Source organism: Bombus vancouverensis, chromosome 5 (genome assembly GCF_051014615.1).
Source record: "Bombus vancouverensis nearcticus chromosome 5, iyBomVanc1_principal, whole genome shotgun sequence".
Classification (NCBI taxonomy): domain Eukaryota; kingdom Metazoa; phylum Arthropoda; class Insecta; order Hymenoptera; family Apidae; genus Bombus; species Bombus vancouverensis.
This window is the reverse complement of record NC_134915.1, coordinates 13,082,764-13,104,579: the sequence shown is the minus strand read 5'-3', so window position 1 is coordinate 13,104,579 and position 21,816 is coordinate 13,082,764. Positions and strand designations below refer to the sequence as shown.

The 21,816-nt window shown below is 39.1% G+C and overlaps 4 protein-coding genes across 11 annotated transcripts in view; 1 reads left to right on the top strand and 3 right to left on the bottom strand.

The window, feature by feature from the left end:
- The window catches only part of Lmpt (four and a half LIM domains protein limpet), a 69,625-nt gene extending 66,699 nt beyond the window's left edge, over positions 1-2,926 (bottom strand). The window contains exons 1-2 of one of the 2 annotated variants that reach the window (XM_076618927.1): positions 2,719-2,926; positions 1,350-1,629 (exon numbers count right to left, since the gene is read on the bottom strand). In XM_076618927.1, the coding sequence (XP_076475042.1) occupies positions 1,350-1,394 (45 nt within the window). In that variant the 5' untranslated portion in view covers positions 1,395-1,629; positions 2,719-2,926. Of the gene's footprint in view, positions 1-1,349; positions 2,212-2,718 lie in introns of those variants that run through there. The other variant, XM_033332805.2, reaches the window with a different exon arrangement.
- Positions 2,927-3,461: 535 nt separating this feature from the next.
- On the top strand, positions 3,462-5,521 carry RpIIIC53 (RNA polymerase III subunit C53). 4 transcript variants are annotated; one of them, XM_076618938.1, is made up of 8 exons: positions 3,462-3,576; positions 3,862-4,136; positions 4,207-4,333; positions 4,404-4,644; positions 4,718-4,810; positions 4,867-4,991; positions 5,066-5,305; positions 5,375-5,521. In XM_076618938.1, exons 2-8 carry the CDS (start codon positions 3,889-3,891, stop codon positions 5,492-5,494), a joined length of 1,194 nt encoding a protein of 397 aa, XP_076475053.1. In that variant the 5' UTR covers positions 3,462-3,576; positions 3,862-3,888; the 3' UTR covers positions 5,495-5,521. The 4 variants fall into 4 exon arrangements, with proteins under 4 accessions (XP_076475053.1, XP_076475052.1, XP_076475051.1 ...); XM_076618937.1 differs by having other exon boundaries at positions 3,496-3,770; XM_076618936.1 differs by having other exon boundaries at positions 3,496-3,794.
- A 174-nt stretch (positions 5,522-5,695) lies between these two features.
- On the bottom strand, positions 5,696-13,007 carry Srrm1 (Serine-arginine repetitive matrix 1). 4 transcript variants are annotated; one of them, XM_076618930.1, is made up of 16 exons: positions 12,919-13,003; positions 12,759-12,837; positions 12,554-12,643; positions 12,296-12,418; positions 10,525-10,695; positions 10,182-10,345; positions 9,911-10,102; positions 9,037-9,843; positions 8,822-8,953; positions 8,239-8,751; positions 7,866-8,091; positions 7,693-7,778; positions 7,373-7,608; positions 7,153-7,305; positions 6,580-7,070; positions 5,696-6,497 (listed from the first exon to the last, which is right to left on the bottom strand). In XM_076618930.1, the coding sequence occupies exons 2-16, from the start codon at positions 12,768-12,770 to the stop codon at positions 6,285-6,287; spliced, it is 3,609 nt and encodes a 1,202-aa protein (XP_076475045.1). In that variant the 5' UTR covers positions 12,771-12,837; positions 12,919-13,003; the 3' UTR covers positions 5,696-6,284. The 4 variants fall into 4 exon arrangements, with proteins under 4 accessions (XP_076475045.1, XP_033188706.1, XP_076475047.1 ...); XM_033332815.2 differs by having other exon boundaries at positions 12,759-13,007; XM_076618932.1 differs by having other exon boundaries at positions 8,572-8,751; positions 12,759-13,007.
- Positions 13,008-14,233: 1,226 nt separating this feature from the next.
- LOC117156110 (uncharacterized) lies at positions 14,234-21,793 on the bottom strand. Its single transcript, XM_033332848.2, has 5 exons — positions 21,573-21,793; positions 18,536-18,696; positions 18,283-18,443; positions 16,788-16,956; positions 14,234-16,350 (listed from the first exon to the last, which is right to left on the bottom strand). Exons 2-5 carry the CDS (start codon positions 18,694-18,696, stop codon positions 16,161-16,163), a joined length of 681 nt encoding a protein of 226 aa, XP_033188739.1. The 5' UTR covers positions 21,573-21,793; the 3' UTR covers positions 14,234-16,160.
- Between the last annotated feature and the right edge of the window lie 23 nt (positions 21,794-21,816).

Genomic DNA, 21,816 nt, shown 5'->3' with positions numbered 1-21,816 from the left:
GCTCTCTCGGTGACCACCTTGCCAGGCAGGAAAGTGGGTGAACTCTGCTCGTATTTGTGGCGAAGAGACCAGAGTATACGCGTTTCCTTTGTCGCCTCTCTACTCTCGTATTTTTTTTTTTTCCTTACTCCAGCTTGTCGAGCTTTCCATGAAGGATCTCCGTGGAAGGGAACCGGAGTCTGTTCCTGACACGAGCGATTGCTACGAGCTTCCAATTAAACGTGGATTCTCCTCAATTTTTCGAAAAAATATCTCCGTTAACTAATACTCTTCTGATACTTTAACTGGAGTGTTATAGGCTGTAGAATTTTAATTCTGCTACGACGAAGTTAGTCGATAGAAGGTATATCGAATCTTGCTCGGAAATCGAAATGCAACAAGCAAACGGACAAGTGAGTGAAACGATGGAAGAATTCCTATTGCATCGCACGCGATATCAGGTTTTTTTTTACTAATGTGCAAATAATCTAAAGCGCTATGAAATATGTTCGTGGAGAAACATAGCGCTTCTACCGCGAGTATTCCGTGAGAAAAAAAGTAACACGCGAGGTTGCACGGTATAAATCTAGCCGCGATCGATGTCCTCTTGGTAACCATTTCCGAGGACATTCCGTTTTCTCGAATGGGACCAAGAACTTGACGACGATCAATTTTTTATCTACTTGCAGTGAACAAACAAACTTAAAACGGATTCGCAATGGTGAAGCGAGCAATAGTAAAATCGATAAACGATTGGCTACCTATACAAGACAGGTGATGTAATCGATAGTGATGTTTGTCGAAAATACGTTACCGAAGGACGAGTCGCATTGCGGAAAGAGAGAAAAAAGATGTTTTTTACGTGGGAACGCGCCTATCGGGGCCACGGATAGGCGGAACAAAGTGCCTAGACAACGACAGAAACTGTGTACGATCGTTTGTTCCTACGAGAAGTAACGACCCCGTTCAAGGACGTCTTATGTACTGGGTTACGCGGGCCAAGGTCGACCCGATTACGTGTACACATGTCAAACGATGCTTTTTAAATAACCTTCGCCGTCTCGGTTTACTTCATCGACTAGTGATAACCTCGCAAATCGAGACACATTTGGAGCAAATCGCGTCGTAATTTTCATATTTTATTTTTTATAAAACACGTTCATAGATTGTGGCGCGCCTGTCCACGCTAACAAAGTTTCTACGTTCGTTGCTTACGACGTCGTAACGTTATTCATATTAATTCACAGCAATACTTAATTATCCAGGAATGCTGCACGGTGTTAAATGGTCATTTGCATAAGTCTACTATGTACAGAATATTCGAGACATGTTAATTCGCAGACGTTTGAACGAATAAATTGTAATCTCACCTTGGTGTCGAAGGCGTCACTAGGCATTCGCTGCACGCCGTTCATCTTGGCAAAACAATCGCTTTTCCGGTCCGAGCCACTTCCTTGTAGCGTCGACGATCCTCGACGATCCTCGATATCCCAGAACTCTCGAAACGCCACTCAACAGAGTACAAGTTCTCGCCGTGAGATGAATGGTATACCACGCGGAACACCGACACGCGCGAACGCGAGTCAAAAATTTAAACTCATAGGAACTAGGAGTCGCCTCGACGCATCCTCGTACACGTGCGCGCGACAACTGAAAGACATTTAAACGTCTTTCGAGTACACGAATTCACGCGAGATTTCACACACCGTTTTTGCACCTCGACTCAACCGACAAAGGACAACGATGCGATTAACGGTCAATCGCGAAATCGACTCTGCTAATGTTATGCCAACGAAGGAAGTAAGGCTTGCGAAACGCGACACAGGTTGTCTCTATAAACAACTGGTTATTTACAATCTTACCATGCAAACGTCGAAACGCGATTGCATCGAAACGACCACAAAACGATCCGTGTACATTGGCCGAATCGTCCGAATAATGAAACGGTTATCAACGAAGAAGAACAATCGTTTTATCCGGTCTGTTAATATTTTTTATTTCAAACGTCAACTGTGCGAATGATCTCAAGCTTTTGCAAGCTTTGCCAGCGAAGTTTTGCTAACAAACTGGCTATCGATTCCTGCGAGTAATCTCGAATTTGACACTCTGTATATCTGACAGCATCCGGTGGACGACACGCGAGAATTAACGTTCACGGTTCTATGAACAAAACGCGCACCGTTTCATGCAGAACCACGCTTTGCAGTCTGCGATAAGAGATTTGAAACTCGCCTACCGAGCACCGTAGTTCGCGCCTGCGCCGCGATATTTTGCTCGTCGTCGCGTACCCTGAAACACGTGGTATCCTTCGAAGCACCGCCCCCTCCAATTTCTCGCGGTGTTCACAAAAGTTTTGAATATTTACAAAGGGTAAAAGGTATTCAGCCCGTGGTATGTATTAGCGGCGAAATCGATCGAAAATACGAAATAGTCTCGGGCCGCGGGAGTTCGTGCATAAACATGTTTCGATCTTGAAGCGGAGAATGCCGCTCTCGCGGATAAATTTTCATCAGATCAAATACTAGAAAGGACTTGGACCGAAAGATACCACGCGCAGGTATCACGAAGGCAGGCTACTCGAAAACTCGACGTGTTCCATGTCCAAGGGGGAGAGAAACAGGTTTAAGAACCGTAGTTGACCGGTCGCCTTTTAAATCGGTCATCTGTCTAGCCGGTAGAAATTACGCCGATTCGAAATCAGGCACTCGTAGCCACAGGTTCTTGGGGCTCGAAACTCACTGAAAATCGTAATCAGAAGTAGAACCAGCAAGTCGAAGCGAATGAATTAAAAGGAAGGTGAACGTGTTCGCGTACGAACGACGGTTTCGTGACACCGAAAAAGAAAGAGGACACGTTGCACTCGCGATGGGAGAAATGATACGTCGTGGGTAGGCACATGGCAAGCATGTCCCTGCCGCAGGATTATACGTAGCAGCCGGCGTTCGGGCGCTCCGCGTCGCGACTGCCGGCGCGGCTAAAAAACCATACGATGACCTCATCACACGAAGTCTGTTCTCCTGCCCATGTCACTATTACTAGCCATCCTGAAAACATCGCTAACCTCCACCGTCTCCTGGAGGTTACTGTTCGCATTATCGCTTATCTGGAATATCCTGCCAGGACTTCAAGATACCAGTACACTAAAAAATCGTATTTACTTTTCGATGTCTTATGGTAATTTTAAAAATACCCGCCTTTCCACTGTACCCTAATTGTACTTGCAACACACGGATATCCGATATAAACATGAGATATTATTATAAAAAACATATTTCCTGAATGTAAATGAAAATATAATTATGAAGTTCTTTTTAATACAAAATTCCTTTACCTGTCTTACATGATTTTATTCTGTAAAAGAATGACTGCCTTTTAAATTAGAAATAGGATATGTGTACATAACATGTCACAATATACGAACAAGTCGAAATAAATTATTTTTATTTTTATCTGTTAATGTATCATCTCTGTTTTCAAATTAAAATTGTACTCATAACTAAAAATGCATACAGAAATAAATATGCATTTCGAACAATACATGCAAAACAAAATGGAAGAGTATAGTAAGACACGTGCGACCTATGCGACATAGCGAACGTATGCATTATGGATCCGAAAGATTTATAAGTTACATCGCAAGACACGTTCAATGAAATTTTGTATTATAATGTCGTATTTATTTATTGATACTTATCTGTCTTGATAAAAGACATTTTATAAAATTTGTGATTATTATGTATATTAGAGGTTATGTGTGATGTACTGTGCTTAAATATCATTGTAGTATCATTGTAATAAACCTTTTATATCTCTTCGTGGTGAGAATATATTTTAAAACTACATTGTTTTTATCGATAACTAATATATAATATTTGATTTTAGCTGTTAATTGATTTGTAATAATTAAAAATGTCTTCTGACAAGTCTGACGATGCAAGCAATTCACTTCCACCAAATATCCAAATAAAGGTAGAACCTGGGACATCTTTGCCTGTACCTATACAAAACATTAAAACAGAACCTGGTTTATCAACTACTACTAGATTAACTTCTTTCCGATTGCCAAGAGATTTAACATTGGGGGGTAACATTAAGACTGAGAAATCCAAGAAAGTATATATACCAAATTTAAATGCTCAGAGAACTAAGAAAAAAGAGTAAGTCAACTTTATAAGAGGAATTAATGATTGAGTTTATGAATTTAATGAAACGATGCTTATTTTCCAGAGACTCGACGCAAAATGATTCTGCAAAGACAAGTAGAGATAGAGACCATAATAGAGGACGTGGCAGAGGTAATACAGATAGAGGACGCGACAGAGGACGTGGAAGGGGATCTAGCAATCTGATTCAAGTATAATGAAAATATTTTTCTAGTAAATATAACTTTATATTATGATATTTTATATAAAATATGTTTGTAGTCTAGTGGTATTTGGTCCACTGGAATAGTGAGTACACCAGGAAAACGCTATAGCGGTGGTTGTAGGGATAGTGATAGAAGTGCTCAAGTATGTCTAGAAAAACCAAAATTAGAATTGAACCGTAGTGTTGATAAAGCTGAAGAAGAAGAAAAAGTAAAGTTACTGCTAAGAGATGATTTCGTCGATGATGGAGAACCTATAAACTTTGATAATGGACCAGTTATTTTGCCAATGATCAAAGGTTTTTATTACTTTCTAGGTATTAGTAACTATTTTTTAAAAAATCATATTTTATTGATTTTTACTTATTATAGGAAAGTTATACAAGGAGGACACTAAAGTATCAATTGAAAAAGAAGAGGAAGAAGAAATAGATAGGAAACCCATTATTTTGGAAAATGGAGAGGGTAAGTATAATCCTTTTTTCTCTTTTGATCTATAATGATAATAACATTACTTTTAGTGTTACCACCAAAGAAGGAACATAAACTTAAGATACCCAAATCTGATGTAGAAACAAAAGATGAATTTTTAGAAAGCATTCCCAAGATTATTGAAAATAAACCAAATTCATATATTTTAATGCAGGTAAGGAATTCTATTAAAAATGAAATAAAAGTAATATTCATTTTCACATATAATTCACTAAATAATTAATACAGTTTCCAGATTGTTTACCAGGTTTAGTAGGTGGTGCAGAAGACACTAGACCAACTCGATCAAATAATGCAAATTACGAAAAGGAGAATGAAAGTAAACAACAAACGGAATTTTGTACTTTAAGTAGTTTAAAACCTGGTATTTTAGGGAAGTTACAGATATTGAAATCGGGTAAAGCACGCTTATTACTGGGAGAAAATAATTTAACTGTTGATGTTGGGTCACATCTTAGTTTTCGACATGTATGTATCTGAAATGATCGCAAATATTGCATGAAGTTATAATTATAATAATAATAATTAATATTGCAGGATCTTATTGCTGCAAAAGTGGATACCGAAAATTTAATCGGTGATCTTATTAATTTAGGTCCAGTAACCAGTACGCTGATATGTTCGCCTGATTGGGAATCAATGTTAGCCAAATTATAAATAAATTTTTAATATGAATAGATCTTATTACATACTCTTTATTATGTGGAATATTTGTAAATGTAATGAAAGCTAATGTTATTTAAGATACAAAAAGCGAATTTTTCAAAAATCATGTATTTTCAGTACTACAGTATACGTGAAAGTCATGTCACGTACAAATCCATTAGTAATTCATACACCTAAATAAATTTAAATAAGTAATTGTAGAATAAAGTTTATTATATAATTTATGTGAATGAATACGTCAACAAGAGGGCGTGATTCCTTATAAAATACATTAATATTTTGTTCCAAGACGCAATTTATGCTTCTGGCTTAATAATAGATAATTCAATGAAAAATTATTTTTACATAAATCAGATTTAGAAATTAAATTCATCAATACGCTATAAAATGATAATTAGCTTGTAAACTTATAAACTACTAAAACCATGTATTTGCTTAGTTGTGTCAACTTTAAAAGATGTAAAAATCGTATATTAAAGTGGCACAAAAATTATTATTCCTATGATAATAACTACTTTTATTTGTTAATAAGAAAAAAGAAACAGCTATTGTATTCAACTTCGTAATCTTAATATTTAGGGTCATAAAAATTAGGTTTCTTCATCTAAGCGATGGATCTGTTTAGTAACATCAGACTTGTTTTACACAAGAAGTGTGACACGATAAAATCCTACTTAACGATAATAATAAACAGAAATGTATTCGTGATACAATCAGAGCAAGTGCATTGTAATACAGAGATACACACACGTAACACACCCTCGATAAATCACACAACACCTCAATCACTTCCTTCTATGCTGTGTCCTTTCTTCATCGATTTTAATGCTTTCTCGCGAAGTTTTTTTTCTAATTCTTCTGTATTACCTTCACTTACATCAGATTCGTCGGAATCTGCAACCTTCTTCTTTTTATGCTTTCTATGTTTCTTATGCTTCTTATGTTTCTTGTGCTTTTTATCCTTCTTCTTTTTCTTTTCTTCTACTTCACTTTCCTAAAAATGCAAATTACAAATAATGAATCAAGTGAAAATCTAGATTTTGCACAAATTAAGCCTCGATGAAATAAACAATTACCTCTGATTCACTAGTGCTAGTTTTAGTCTTCTTCTTACGTTTCTTCTTCACTTTTTCTTCATCTGAACTGTCATCCGCTTTTCTCTTTTTCTTCGCATCTTTTTCTCCAATCTCTTCATCATCTGTACTTGAGTCTCGCTTAGATTTTTTCAAACGTACCTTCCCTTCGTCTTCGCTTGTAGAATCCTTTCTTGACTTCCTCGTTCTTGACTTTTCATCTTCCGAAGAACTGTCTCTTCGTTTTCGTGTCTTTTTCGGCTCATCGTCCGAACTCGAATCTTTTTTGGATTTTCGTAATCTGGACCTGTCGTCTTCAGTTTTATTTCTTTTTATCTTCTGTTCTTCATCTCCCGAAGAGGAATCTTTCCTAGATCTTTTTGATTTCTTCGTTTCCTCTTCTAACTCTTTTTTCGGTCGCTTACGAGATTCGTTCTCGTTCATTTCCCGTTTTCTACTATCTTTTCTGTCTTTTGTACGTTCATCTAATGAATCTATGGAAACCACGGGGATTAAAAATTTGTAAAATTGTAAAGGAATTATAATTGCAAAATTAAGTTATGTAAAATTTACCACCTCGATTCGAATCCCTAATTTTTTTGGTTTTCTCTGCGTGCTTTCTTTCCTCTTCAGAATCTGAACTAGAACCACATTTGTCCGACTTCTCTTCATCCGTGGAAGCTTTCCTGGATTTCTTGGACTTCTCTAACTTTTTTGATCTTTTCTTACCTGCAATGAGAAACAATGTAAGAAATGTTAAAGAAACATAATTCCTGCATGTTCAATTTTATCCTACCTTCGCTTTCACTATCATTTGAATCTGTAGAACCATCGCGCTTTTCCCTCTTCGATTTTTTTATTACTTCTGCTGGCTTTTTCAAGAGAACTGGTTCTGCCGATTTTTGACCTGACTTCTTGTCCTCGGATGTAGTTTTGATTGATTTGATCGATTTTTCATCCTTTTTTAACGGGAACGTATCCGCAGATGAAAAGCTCGATTCTTCTTTTGGTGATTCCTCTTTGTTATCTTCTCTAAAAACGACAATAAATGCTTAAAGTAAATGATTTTCTTTACATATCTTAAACAGTACTTAAAGAACAGGACTTCAAACTTACTTCGATGGTTGTTTGACTTTAACCGCTGCTATGATGTCTTCAGTCTTTTTAAACGGAGACGGCGTTCTAGATAAACTCTTCGAAAACTAGAATAATGAAAAAAACGCAATTACAAAATTAGAAATATATGTTATATATTACAAATATAATACAAATGACTGTCTTAAACTTACCCTGTGTCTAGTTACAGGAAGCGTAGCAGATTGAAGTTTTTTAGGAGAAACGCTGAGATCTGGTTTCTTGATGTTCACAGGTTCAGCTTTCTTGATGTCCTTTTCGGGTCGTTTGATGGATTCCTCCTTGATAGGCTTCTCCTTTTCTTTACGTTTCTCATCTGCGTGTTCACGATCCCTCTCGCGTTCTCGCTTTTCTTGAGACGATTTCCGCTCTAGTGACTTTCTGCACACAGACAGTGAAAATTATTATTAGAGAAAGTAAGAACGTTTGTTCACTGCTAAGCAGGAAACACAACGTAGCTGCTTTACGCTCCGACAATCGTAAGGTCTGTAACAAAACGTGAATGTATGAGATAATTCGTTTACTCACCTGGTCACTTCATCCTCATTGCTAGAGGAACTACTTTCGCTACTTTCCGAGCTACTTGACTTAGACCTTCCGTTTCGTAATTCTTTTCGCGATCCCGTATCAGTTGATCTTTTAATTTTTTCATCCACTTTCTTGTCCTTTGTCTTCTCCTTAGCATCTCTTGAGCGATCGGGAGATCGTTTTCCATCTCTCGAATGATCCACCGATGATCTTTGATCTTTTGATCTAGACCTACGATCCCTAGATCTAGATCTTCTATCTCTATCCCTTCTGTCCCTGTCTCTGGAACGGTCTCGCCTACTCGATCTGTCACGAGAGGAAGATCTATCGTACCTGAGGGATCGGTCCCGTCCGTCTGGCGAACGACGTCTGCTATCACGACGATCCGGAGATCGACGTCTGTCTCTTCTTTCCGATGATCTTCGTCTTCGATCGAGAGATCTCCTTCGGCGCCTATCTCCGGGACTTGGTGATCTGCGACGATATCGTGCCGGGCTTCTCCGAGGAGGGCTTCTGCAATAATTACGAATTTGTCGATGACATTTAGTTACGTAAAGGTATAAGTAACGAATACGATTTATACCTGCGTCTACTAGGTGCTCTGCGCACAGATGGAGGTCGCATGCTGCGACTGCCGCTGTATCTATCCAATCTCTCCCGTTCCCTTTCTCGCTCCCGTTCTCTTCTTCTTTCACGTTCTCTGTCTATGGATCTCCTGAACACAGATAATTCGGAAGTCATATTTAATAATGATTATTGTAATAAACATCTGTAATATATAATAATATTTATAGTTACCTTCTATTCCTATCTCGAGATCTATCCCGAGACCTATCCCGTGATCTATCGCGTGATCTATCTCGCGATCTATCTCTGTCCTTTGATCGACCTCTATCTTTTCGTGGCGTTGGACTCCTTCGCTTAGGAACTGATTTTCTTTCACGACTCGAGTCACTGTCACTACCACTATCATCCTTATTTGTTTTCCTATATGATCTTTTTGCCTGTACTCCATCTTTCTTCTTTCTAATTTCGAAGTCATTTTTATCTTTCGCTCCTTTTTCTTCTTCTGATTCGGAGCTACTGCTTGTACTTGCATCTCGTTTCCTGTTGGAATCGAGAGTATCCTTTCTCTTATCCGGTGACTTCGAACGAGATTTTGATGATCTTGAATCGCTTGAATCAGATCTCGATTTTCTAGACTTACTTCTATCAATGCTTTTCGATCTTGATTTTTTAGATCGTGAACGAGATCTTGAATGCGATCTTGGAGACTTGGACTTTGTACGTCTAGATTTCGAGCGATCTTGCGACCTGGATTTGGATCTTCTAGACTTTGACCTAGACCTAGATCGTCTTGATCTTGACTTAGATCGAGATCGCCTCGACTTAGATGCTGGTGATCGAGAACGACGTGATTTTGAATCTCGGCTGGGCGTTTTGGACCTAGATTTTTTGGAGCGACTTATAGGTGATTTTGATCTAGATCTAGATTTTTTTGCTTTTTCTAATGATTCAGGAGATGGAGTACGATTGTTTTTCTTTTTCCCATCAGCAATGCTCATTAATTTAGCTTGTAATCGCGATATCGCAACAGCGGCTTCCCTATTAAAACATTTTGATAAATAACCTTTCCGGAGTTTATATTAAGCAACAAAAGAAGAATACTTACGGTTTTGTCTTAACTGGCATGAGCGGTATAGCATTTTCAGGTTGAGGTGAATCTTCTCGTTCGACTTTAATTTCAGTCATATCTTTTCCGTTGTCTTTAAGAGAATTTTTACTAGGCGATCTCGAAGAAGATCGTCTTTTGCGGCTCGATCTGTCACGATCTCTGTGTCGATCTCTCGATCGACTTCTTTTTCTGCAGGTAGTGACATATGTATTTTTGAAACATTTTTAAAGACATATAACGGTAATATTTTATGAATTCAAAGAAATACCTGTCTCTATCACGATCTCTACTTCGATCTCTTCGACGTTCCTTCGAAGAACCACGTTCTTTCTCTTCTTTTTTTATCTTGCTTTCGGCTTCATCTTTTTCTTTCTCCCTTTCCTTTTCCTTTTCTTTCTCCGCCAAAGAAGCTTGGAGTTTCTCCTGCTCTTCCTGTTTTCATAAATCACTTATTTATAAATAAACATAAAAAAAATGTATAAACTGAATTGCATGCATCAGAAGCATTCATTTAATTGAACTTTCCTGAATGTCAAAATTTAGTAACTCAACTGTTTTGCTATTATCAGATTAGTTCACACAGTATTAAGAATATAAAAATTGATAATTACCAAACGCTTTTTTATTTGATCTTTCTTTTGTTGCAAGAAAGCCTCTGGAATGCCCGTTACACTTTCTTGAGCAGAGACCAAGAGGTCCCATAGTTCACCCATGAAAGATCGAGCATTTCTTCCATTCAGAAAGCCAGTGAGGTTGATCTGCATTTTTCGGGGGTCAGGAAACTGTAAATTATACAATATTGTTTTTTATTTTTCTGTACATATATTATATATTATCACAATAGAAAATTTTAAGTTCAGTTCTATGCAATTTTGGCACGAGAGTAAACATTATAATGTCCATCTCCATACGTCGATACTAACTGCTTTTCCCCCTCGAAAAAGCAGATACATTTCTTATATTTCTAATATACCTTACCATCAACAGTAAACTGCTCGTTTCACGGCTGCACTTATATGCAATATGCTAAGAAAAAAATATACTCATCGATAAACGCACACGTAGCACAGATACATAGATACCTTCTCAATTTAACAACACTGCTAAAGTAGATGCTGAAATAGGATTTGCAAATATATGTTAAAAATGTTAGCTGAGAATGAAAGGATTAATTTGGAATAGAAGGAACACCGTTCCACCAACCTGTGATATTGACAAAGAGTGTCAAACCGAGTAGAGATACCTCCGGCATCATCCACGATCGGCAATCGCATCTGGGATTGACGGAATGTCTGGAGAATCATTAACTGGAGAACAGACCTGCACGATGTAACAATCCTCGATCCCTCAGGATGGGGCTGGGAGGCACGGAGAATGGAGGAACCTGCATCTCGGGAGAATCCGCCATGTGTGTCGATTGTCCTTGTGTAAGAAGAGACCACAGCAACTGGATAGGGAGTGCGATGATTTCCTTCCGCTCCAGTTTGTAGTGCCGATTATTGGTAGACGTCCAATGATCGAAAGCCACAGCAAAGCTTTCGCAGTTGTAATTTGGAGTGTAACCACCTCGAACGAGGCAGTCACGGGTTGGCGAAGACGATGTTCAGTGCAGCTAGTAGATGGCGTAGTTGCAGCAACGAAGACAACTGCAGAATGGTAGAATGCCAAGGCAGAGCTCCATATAAAGGTGAGAAGACCAGGAACAGGACGATGCGACGATATTTTTGCGAATACGCTGTTCCTCCGATGACGATGAGTCGGAGCTGGATGAAGTGCTGAGGTTGAAGTTTCAGCAGTGTTCTAAGATGACGTTGACATACCAGCTGGCATCAGCTAGCGTTGACGGCTGATAGAAAGGCGGCCAATCGGATGTAGAGAGGAGCACATCCGAATGCCATTTGGACAATAGGGTTGAGCCCCACCAACGGTCTCTACTTATACTAACGGGGAATTCAAACATACGTGATAAAACATTGATTTTATATGTTACAATGTTGCAGGATCAGCTACATCAGTTTTTCGTTGATATAGGATATAGCTTGGAGTGGATACTTAAGATCAATAAAAATTGGGTACACAGGATATAGAGGTTCGATGATATATTATCAAAATTTAAAAAAAAAAGAAAAAAAACAATGAGGCAAGTATGACTAATATGGTTTCTGCCTCCTTGCTTTTCATCTCCAAAGTCGGCACATTGTGCAGATTTTGGATGATGGCATTTGTAACTGGTACAAAATATTGTGCTGAAATAATGTGTATTTATCGATTTCCTATGATGAGGGGAAAAAGCCAAGTGAACGCATTTTATATTCCGTATCATTAATTTAAAATCTCTTAGGCCAAATTGTAATCAAATTGGTAATGTAACAAACTTCTTACCTTTTCTTCCAGTTGATTATATACAAATTCTACCACTACATCATCCTCCATGCCTAAAATCTGGGTAATCTTTGTGGTTATCCATGGTTTAATAACATCCAGCTTAACTTTACTCATATCCACCTAAAAATAAAGTATTTTGTAACTAGTATGAAAACTAAAACCGTAATCAACGTAACCAAATATACCACATATATATCATATATATATATAAATATATATAATTAACGTAACCAGATATTGGACTCAGATACTTACCTTCTGTGTAAGAGAGTCTCCAAATTTCATTTGTTTAAGAAGTTTCTTCTCCTTATCGCTGAACCTCGTGTCTTGCGACGCGGTAGTCCCCTGAAATTCAGCAATTAATCCAAATTAATCCGAAAATATCGAAGAAAGTAACAGTTTGATAGGATTTTAACAGCGCAAGACATTATTTTTTAAACAAAAGTTCTAGCGAATTTACCGTGTACATCATTTTGGTAATGTACAGAAAGCAAAAATTGCACGATGTTCGATGTTAACTGCCTTCTTCAATTCGTTTTCTGAACAGAAAACAGGAGAATGTGAGTCAGAAGAAGACGTAGTTAAATTCTACACCTCTTACTATTTGCAAAATTTCATACACTTTTATATATACAAATATCAAACGCGGCTAGCACGCATGAACACAGACGCACAACAGGATCAATCTGCCAACATGGCGTCGGTCTTGTTAAAACAGGAAGTTGAAGTTGCTTGGAAATAAGCAGTGCTGCCACAATTCGTAAGTGTTGCCAATATTTCCATTTATCTGTTGTGACTGGTGTAGACCTTCCACTAACGTGAATATATCGTATGATAATCGAGTAAATTCTAAAGCTGTGAATTTAACTGTACAGCAGCGTAACCGAGACAACGAGCAAAAGTTATTTAACAAATCTATTGATTAAATGTCAAAGTTATTTATCAGTAACAACTATGATCATTTCCAAATTTCGTATTTACTTTGGTTACCATAGGAAAGAACATTGCCATGGTGTAAATCGCTCGTTTTCTAATATTGTAAGTTCCAATCAAATTAATGTGTATTAGCATTAGTTAATAGGAATATATCTTATTGGACAACAAATAAATTGTAGATTGTCATGTAAATCCGAGCAGATAAATGGGTTCCTTTGCGACCGAAAAGTGAGAATCATTAGAATCGTTAAATCGTTAGAACCTTCGCTTTGAGCTTAGAGTTTAAATAAATCTCATTAAATCATAAGTCTTTATTAAAATAGTCAATCTATTATAAATATTCAGTTTTAAATATAAATCATTGTTCACGTTAATCTTTCTTGTTATGTATTTCTTTGTTTAAACATCGAGTTAGTTTTTCGAATTGTTTGAAGTTGTTACGTAGTGCTTCAGCACTCCACAGGCTGCAACCGTGCCAAATTCCCCAAAATCTTAGCAAGGCCACGCAACATATCATAGTACTATTTATTGACAAGAATTTTGATTTTGTCAGATTTTGTCATCATATTTTAAGATTTAGGTAATCCAACTCTATTGCCTGTTGCAATATAATGAAAAATAGTTTGATTAAAAAAGTTGGAATAAAAATCGACGCAACTTCTCCTGTGCGTCTTCAAGTAGAGAGAGAACGTCAAATAGTTGCTTTGAAAAAAGTAGATGGATATTTTTCTGATCTGCATATTTTTTCCGGTTATCAGCGTGAACGGTGCTTATCTTTCTAGTACCGTTAGCTGCTGAAAATAGATTTCAAAGTATGTATTTATACCGTTTCTCCCCTGGTGCTTTTAAACCAATCGCATGCCGAATCGGAATAATTCCCTTTCGACGGCTCTTAAGAGGTGAGAAAAGGACACAAAGGTTTACGGTAATTGATTGAAGGAAAGATTCATTTACATAATACATCGAAATCTAGTAATAAATTATAAATATATACTTGCATGTTACAACTATAAATACAAAAGATGACATGTGATATGAAAGAATTGTTCGTTGCACGCGTAACATTTCGGCATTTCTCTATTTATCACTTTCCCCATACGACACTGGCACAGAACGATGTGCGAATTCCTATTTGTCCAGTTCAATTTCTTTCTGTGTTATATCAACAAAAACGATCGACGATTAATTTTATATATAAAACCGAAAATCATTTCGCTCAACTACTACGTTTAAATTAAAATATTTCAACTTTTGAATCAGTAGGGCGCTCTTCTATTTGGAATTATATAGGAAACTCGCAAATACCGTAGAAAATGGATATTCGACCAAAGAAATATAAAACTATCGATGATCAAGTAGAGCGGCATGAATGAACGATACGAGTCAGCTACTTTTGGGCGCTGCATGGATCTCGCCTATGAAATAACCAAGTGAAGTAAATCGAGGTGAAGGGTCCCGCAAAGCGGGTAACGGTACATTATACTCATCGGAATTCATGGTACGGTCCATTCGTACTGCGACTGCACGTCCATCCTGTTTGTCGGTACGATTCCAGCGCGAGCTTTCAGAGTCCGGTTCTGAGAAACATAAACGGGCCAGTGACGTATCTTAGCACCGATTCAACCGACTCCAATATGGGAATAAGAATGATCCTTTTGAAGATCTCGCTTTGTATTGCGATTGAGATCGCACGGCACTACATTTTCCGACGCTCTACCGCTACAGAATCATCTTTCTTCGTACAATGATGAGAGATTTTTTCTTAATGAACGTATCCAGGAGTTGTAATATACGGGAGAAAAAGTCGAAACCGGAACTTTCGCTCGCTTAATGACCGCTCCAGCTAATTAATCGTTGGTATTTTGCACCAACACACGGTGCAAAGAAGATTAATTCCAGAAGTTTATTTCATAACAAACGAAACAGAATGAACGTATAACGATTCCAAGCGTTGGATGAAGCGAGCTGGGGAACGCATTAACAACGTTTCCGCCTTGTTACGATGCGGTCGACGCAAATGATATAACTTTATGATACCTTTTGAAAGAATTTCTCGCCTATACTTCCTGCGGAGCACTGTTACAAGTTGATCTATACACCTGCTCGAAACCGGCTCGTGGGCAGGTCTAGTGAACTCGATCGGATTCCGAGACCGGATTCCGCGAAATGACCGCCGCTGCTCCGATTTGTTTTTTCACGCTAAAATAAGTTCTTCTAGATTATCTTCTTCTTCATTTATCTCTTTTTTTTCTCGCACGACTTAAAAAAAAAAAAAAAAAACAAACGACGATAAAAGAGCAGCGCGGTACTGTTCGACCGTGAAGCACGCCTAATTATCGATGTTTCTTCGAAGCTGTCTTCTTTTGCAAACAAACTGATGCGAACAGTTCACGGATCATCAGATTTTATAATCGAATAACTCTACCGATGTACGACTGTTGCGAACCATCTACGATAGAGAGTCTTTATTTCGAAACATAAATTATCTATACGTTGACCTCTGAAGCCACCAAGAATTTCGCGAGAAATTCTTGGCCGCAACGAGAGGAACCTTCAGCTTCGGCTAGAAAGCTGTTCCTCGTGGAAATCGTGACGTGATACCCTGGACAAACTAGAAAAGCTGATTGTTTCACGTTAAAAGTTGCTATCCCATCGTGCAAGATAGATATATACTGTTGCATTCCCAGGGAAAATTGTTCATGTCGCAGATTTCTCTCGAGAAATCAATTCTCTAGTGACTTCAATACTGGTTTCAGTATTCTTTGCTAGCTTCGTCAAAGAGGTTACTAGGTTCTTCGGCGAGGTTGTTCGAGCTTGGGGTCACCTTCCACCGATTCGTCACGTTCGACGCGGATCTCGATCTATATCCTCCAGCGCAGAGGTGTACTGGTGCGCTCAATGTTGATCGCTAGAGTTCGACGAACGTTTAAAAGCTTGGAACTGCCGGAGGCTCCGACGTGGCGCTCGCCGAATTTCTCGGCTTGCACACGCAACCGCTTTCAACCAGAACGTAATCTTGGCCAGTCAAGGTCACCGGTCCAAGCGGAATCACCAGAAACAGGTACGGCACGTATGTCTGCGTGCACTCACCGTGGACCACGTCGCACTCCTTCGATCTGTAACAATGCGTTCACGTTTTTATGCCATTTGCATTAATAGTCGACGATAGAGAATATTTTATCGATAAAGAGAAAGGAGGAGGGAAGGAAGATTGAAATTTCTTGGCAGTTCACTTTTGGTATGCGACAGTTCGTGGCTGGATAATCGTGCTGACGCATACCGGTTCAAAAACGTTCCAAAAGTAGGCTCCGTGTTGGTTAGACCTGTTCGGCCCACTGCGCTACATTTGAATCGATACGACTTACCGGTAGGTCTCAATGAAATTCAATTGGAATCACGTCGCATGTATTTACAGATCACGATCGAACGTGCTAAGAAAGTAACAGTGGATAACGATCGAGCCTATCCTCTTGATTTACAGGTACAGATTTACAACGGATGAGCGAGTTTTGAAACGACATATTCAACGACATCGTCGTGATGCGATACTCACTCGCAAACTTCGAACACGACTTGCTGCAAAAGGTCGGGGAACTTCTGCACGATAGTCACAGGCTGACCGCTGGTTAAGCTGACTCCGTACATAGGAGCCGTGGTGTTGTACCTCGTTTTGCATAATCTGGCTGGGGAACCACATGTCTCCTTCGAGGAAAATGCTCTACCTGGAAATAAACGTGTTGTTCCATATGAAAGACGTATTTCCTGATATTTAGATCAGAAGTTGTACCAGTCTTACGAGTTTCGTTGACCTAGAAACTACTACAACTTTTTCGCAAAACTCGTACAAACGATTACGATAGACAGCCTCGTGTAAAAGAATTCTCAGGAGCTACGTAAAAAGGGTGAAAAGAATCTAAAAGAAGATGTCGTAACTCGTTTACGAGATTGGCGCCCTTTCTTTGGAATTCTGTCGGTTCGTGTGTTCGAAACGACGAGTGGGTCGCCGGTATCCCGTTATGAGCAGAACGAGCGATAACTGTATTGGCCGGATAACACGGTGCCTTATTACCGTCCTCTTGCACCAGCCAGCCATTATCTAAAGGACGGAGAATCGATCCCAGTAAATGAAACCTCCCGAACAGGGACTAATGCATTTTTCGCGGGCACGGCCAACAATCGACGACGAGTCACGATTTTAAAAAGGAATTCATCGAGGATATGCGCACGGCGGGTGTTGTACTCGGTTGAAATCGGGTTTTCGTGTCATAAGGACAGCTACATAATTCAAGGCTGCAAAGTGTCGATACATCGCGCAACCGGTTGTTCCGATTTTTCTGGATTTTTCAGCACGTTTCTGACATTGCAAACGATTTCGAAAAATACTTTAGAAACGTTCACTATGTAATTGTTGCAGATATTTCGTAACGCTAAACCGTCTTTAGAACAAACTGACGTTTCGAGCGTTGGATCTTGCTCGACGCAGAGACAACAGAATCACAAAACCAATAAAAGTAGCTCTCCTTGTAGACTTAAAACGTATATTCTGCCTACGTCGAATTTCTGAGAATGTTGATCAAAGAAACGACGATAGACAAGAATACGATGTTTGTATACGATGGTACAATAATCTTGTAAAGTGCAGTAAAGAAACAACTGTAATAAATCGTAAATAGAATATCGAACAATATAACGAGAATCGCGTTATCGGATTATATTTGAACAAAGTGGTAATCACAGGATAAATAAATAAAACAGAGGTTCGACGAGGATGTAGGTTATAGCTGTTCGTAAATATATTCGTGATTCAAGTAACCGGCTCGACTACTGTTGCGCTTCGAACAAGAGGGACAAGTTCGTCTTCCGCGTGTTTTCAAGCAAGCCACGTCCTCGACTCGATCGTGATCCGTTAAATTGTTTCGCAGTTGAATAGGAAACGTCGTCGTTCCCAAAACGCGTTTCGAATACGATCATAAATTTCTCTGCAGAACTGGAAGCTGTTAATCTACTTTCGACGGGAAAAAACGAAACAAGTACTTTTGCGAACTTACCATTTCGCGAGGATTCGGCGATCGAATAATCTCCATGAGTAATCTTGTAATTGTGCAATAGCGCCTGTCTGGTTAATTCAGGATCGATCGTTCGAGGCTGATGGGACCTCGCTGTTCGACCGCTCGCCCAAATATTCTTGTAACTTCTCGATATCGCGGCTCTACGGCAGTTGTTCGTTTTGGTAACGACGTCGCGAATAAAGCTGACATCTTTTAAATCCTAACCGAAAATCTCTTATATAGGAACACTTACGAGGGATACACCATGTTATTCGGACCTATACAGTCAGCTGGATCTGTGAGCGCGTCTCCCCACACGTATTTCAAGCCTAATCCGTTCCCCTCGCATCTTTTGGCATACACGACGTGGGCGCATGTGGTGATAACAAGAATCAGACCCAGGTACGTGGACATCTGAAATTACAGGAAAAATCATGAGAATAACACGCTTGAAAGAGTAGAAATGGACAGATAGTTTCACGTATCGAGAGTCGTTTCAAAGACAGGTGTATTAATGAAAATTAATTACGCCGGTGAGCAACATCTCATGAATAAAACAATCAGAACTGGCTACTAATCGGATTACCAAAACTCGTACGAGAGAACGTGTTGTCACCGCGACGAAGGAAGGTGTGAGTGAACGCACGGTCTTGGAACTCGAGTTCGCACGAGGTCAAGAGCAAAAGTAAATGACACTGGGGCTCTGGTTTGTGACGCGTCGCGCAAAAATCCACCGAATCTCTTCGAATGAGCGTGTGTAATTGGGATTCGCGTAGCTGCACGCTTTGACATTATTAGTCTACGATTTTGTAAACGTTTAACCATTGACTGCTGGTCTATCATTATCATTTCCTTCTGCGAACTCGCCCGCAGAGGTTCCGTTTCACGGGCTGGTAGCGGGTACTGTCCGAACGGCAAAGAAACGAGCGAGCGAGCAAACTTTTTCCCTTTCGAGCTTCACGAACGATGAAAATCGTCCGGACGACACGAGAGAGTGACGACCGTGCGCAATTAAGAATAACAATTAGCGAGCGTGCATAACCAATAGGACTCCATGCATATACAGAGTTTGGGGTTTCTAGGTTGTCAGGTCCACATTACTTCCGCTATATGTATTTCTCGTCGTTAATCGAACACGAGTGAAAGCAACACGATAGCATGCGGCCAATAGCGTTCGATGCTCAATTTCGAATACTGTGCAAATTTTATTGGCGAGAAACCTCAATATTCGATCTAGTTTTTAAGTTGCTCGATCGGTGCATTTGTTTGATGTCCATTTTTTCATTTGTCGATCATTTGGATGATTCCAAGTCGAGAAGAAAAATCAATGCGGCAGAAAATTGCGGTTTAATGTTTGGCCAAGTGATAAATTGCGCGTGGGAAAAGGAAAGGAAGAAAATCATTAATGGGTAGCACTCAAGGCTGGTCATTGGCCGTGACTGACATCGCGTATCTGTTTCTTCAGGAAGCGCTGCCTACTTTTAGCATTCCTTATTCCTACTTTATAGAAAATATAACTGAAATATCTGTACAATTTGTAATACCAGAAATAACATTCCAATATCGTATATTATATCGATCGAATCGGATAAGACACATATTTCTATATCGCTTGACTCTAGAAATCAGAACGTACATTTATTCTCTTATTTTGATTAATTTTAAGCATTGCAGGAGGAAATCTCCTCTAGATCCTCTTCGATCGAGCTGTATGTAGCCGAGTCACATTGCATCAACGTCAATGGTCAATGACACAGCATAATTACCACGTAAGAACATTCGGATAAATATCTGAGGTATCTTTATCGCGTCTCGATGGATTACATAACGGCGAACCTGCGAAAAGGCAAAATCGAGCAACTGGAAGAGACGTGAGAATCACTTGAACTTGGAAGATAGAGGTTTTCCGCGAGTTCACGGATTCACGGTAATTTACTATCAACAAGAACAATTATTCGAGCCGCAATTTCTCACGTTGCTAGCAGCTTCTTTTCCCAGTAATTGTTGAGAGGGTACTGTTAATATGCTAACACGTCGCGGGAATAATTAACAGGCTACCACCGATCGTGGAAACAGTTGGTAGAATTTGAACGAGGCTCGTCTAACTGGAGCTGCGAAGCAGCTTCAAGGAAGTTCGGACGATTAGATGTAATGCGAGAATTGGTAGGTGAAATAGACTTGATGAAATATGACATAGAAAAAAGCTTGGGAAGAACTCTGCTTCCGGCACTCAGGAGAGGATTCCTCGTGGACCATGAACGTGTCATGCGGTTGTTTCTAACGGTAAAGATGAATCGTCCTAAACGCTTTTTCCTCTCGCTTCGGCTGTTCTTTATCGAATATACATTTACTCATCCTTGGTCTCTGTTAACGGTATAGTCATTTCGGTATTTAGTTTCACGAATAAATTATTATAACTGTCACGGAGTTGTTACGTATTCGAAATTCCGCCTCTTCGGTCTCCGTGTTCACAGCGCGAAGATTTCCTAGTCAGGGGCTCGTTATCGCTTTCGCATGACAGAGCGCAGACGCCTCGTAAAATATCGAATGTTCAATTGTAATTTTATTGTAACAGATCTGCACGATTAGCGATCGTTTCCTTGTCGCAATAAGAGCAATATACTTGATCTAAAAGTAACTGCAATTCTAAACGGAGTAATACGGTGGATCAAAAACGTAAGGGAGCAATGAAAAAGATAGGAACGCGATTTTGTGACAAGTAATAAACGAGGGAAATGTTAGTTTAAGGAGACGTGTCTAATCATTGTCCCTTTGTATTTTAAAGCCTGGAAGAACTTTGGCGTAGAGTCCAATCCGTAAGATTTGATTTCGATTACAGTAATGACTTTTAAGATGCTGCGCATCTCCTCTCGTAACTGCTTGGAATGTTTTTCAAAGTGTATCATAATTTTTTCGATGCTCGAAGATTGACGTGCAGTCGCTGTATATTTGTCAGTGTTACATTGAAAGCTTCAAACTTTATGACTATTCTTATATTTTTGCATTAGAATTCGAGTAGCAGTAGTTCTAATTAAAAGCGAAATCACGAAGCAGAAATTCAAATTTAGAAATTTCACGATTTCAGAATGCTGCTAATCTGTTTTGAGATTTTTTTCTCCTTAAACAGGAGATCAGAATAAATGTTATTTAATTTAAACGGAATATCGTAGAATATTGAAAATTTTTGAGCTTTCGAGTCATTAAAATTTGTACATACCATTTTCAGATGTTACATTCAGTCATGAAAATTTGTCATTATTATCTGTTACAACCTGCAGGATGTCACTCACCGTGAGAAAGACCGTTTTTAACACTGTGCGTTTGAATCCTTTTCTCGGTCCGTTTGATAATATGATCGGTTATACGCGTTACATGAATCGATCGCAATGTTCGGGTCTAAGAAGGAATAGAATTAAAATGGGGGCACACGAGTTCCTTAAACACTGTTCATGTCACCACACCGGATGTCGTGGGGTCGAACACCTCCGTCCTCACAGGTGGATGTCTAGAGGTTGACTGTAGAATCGTAAGTAA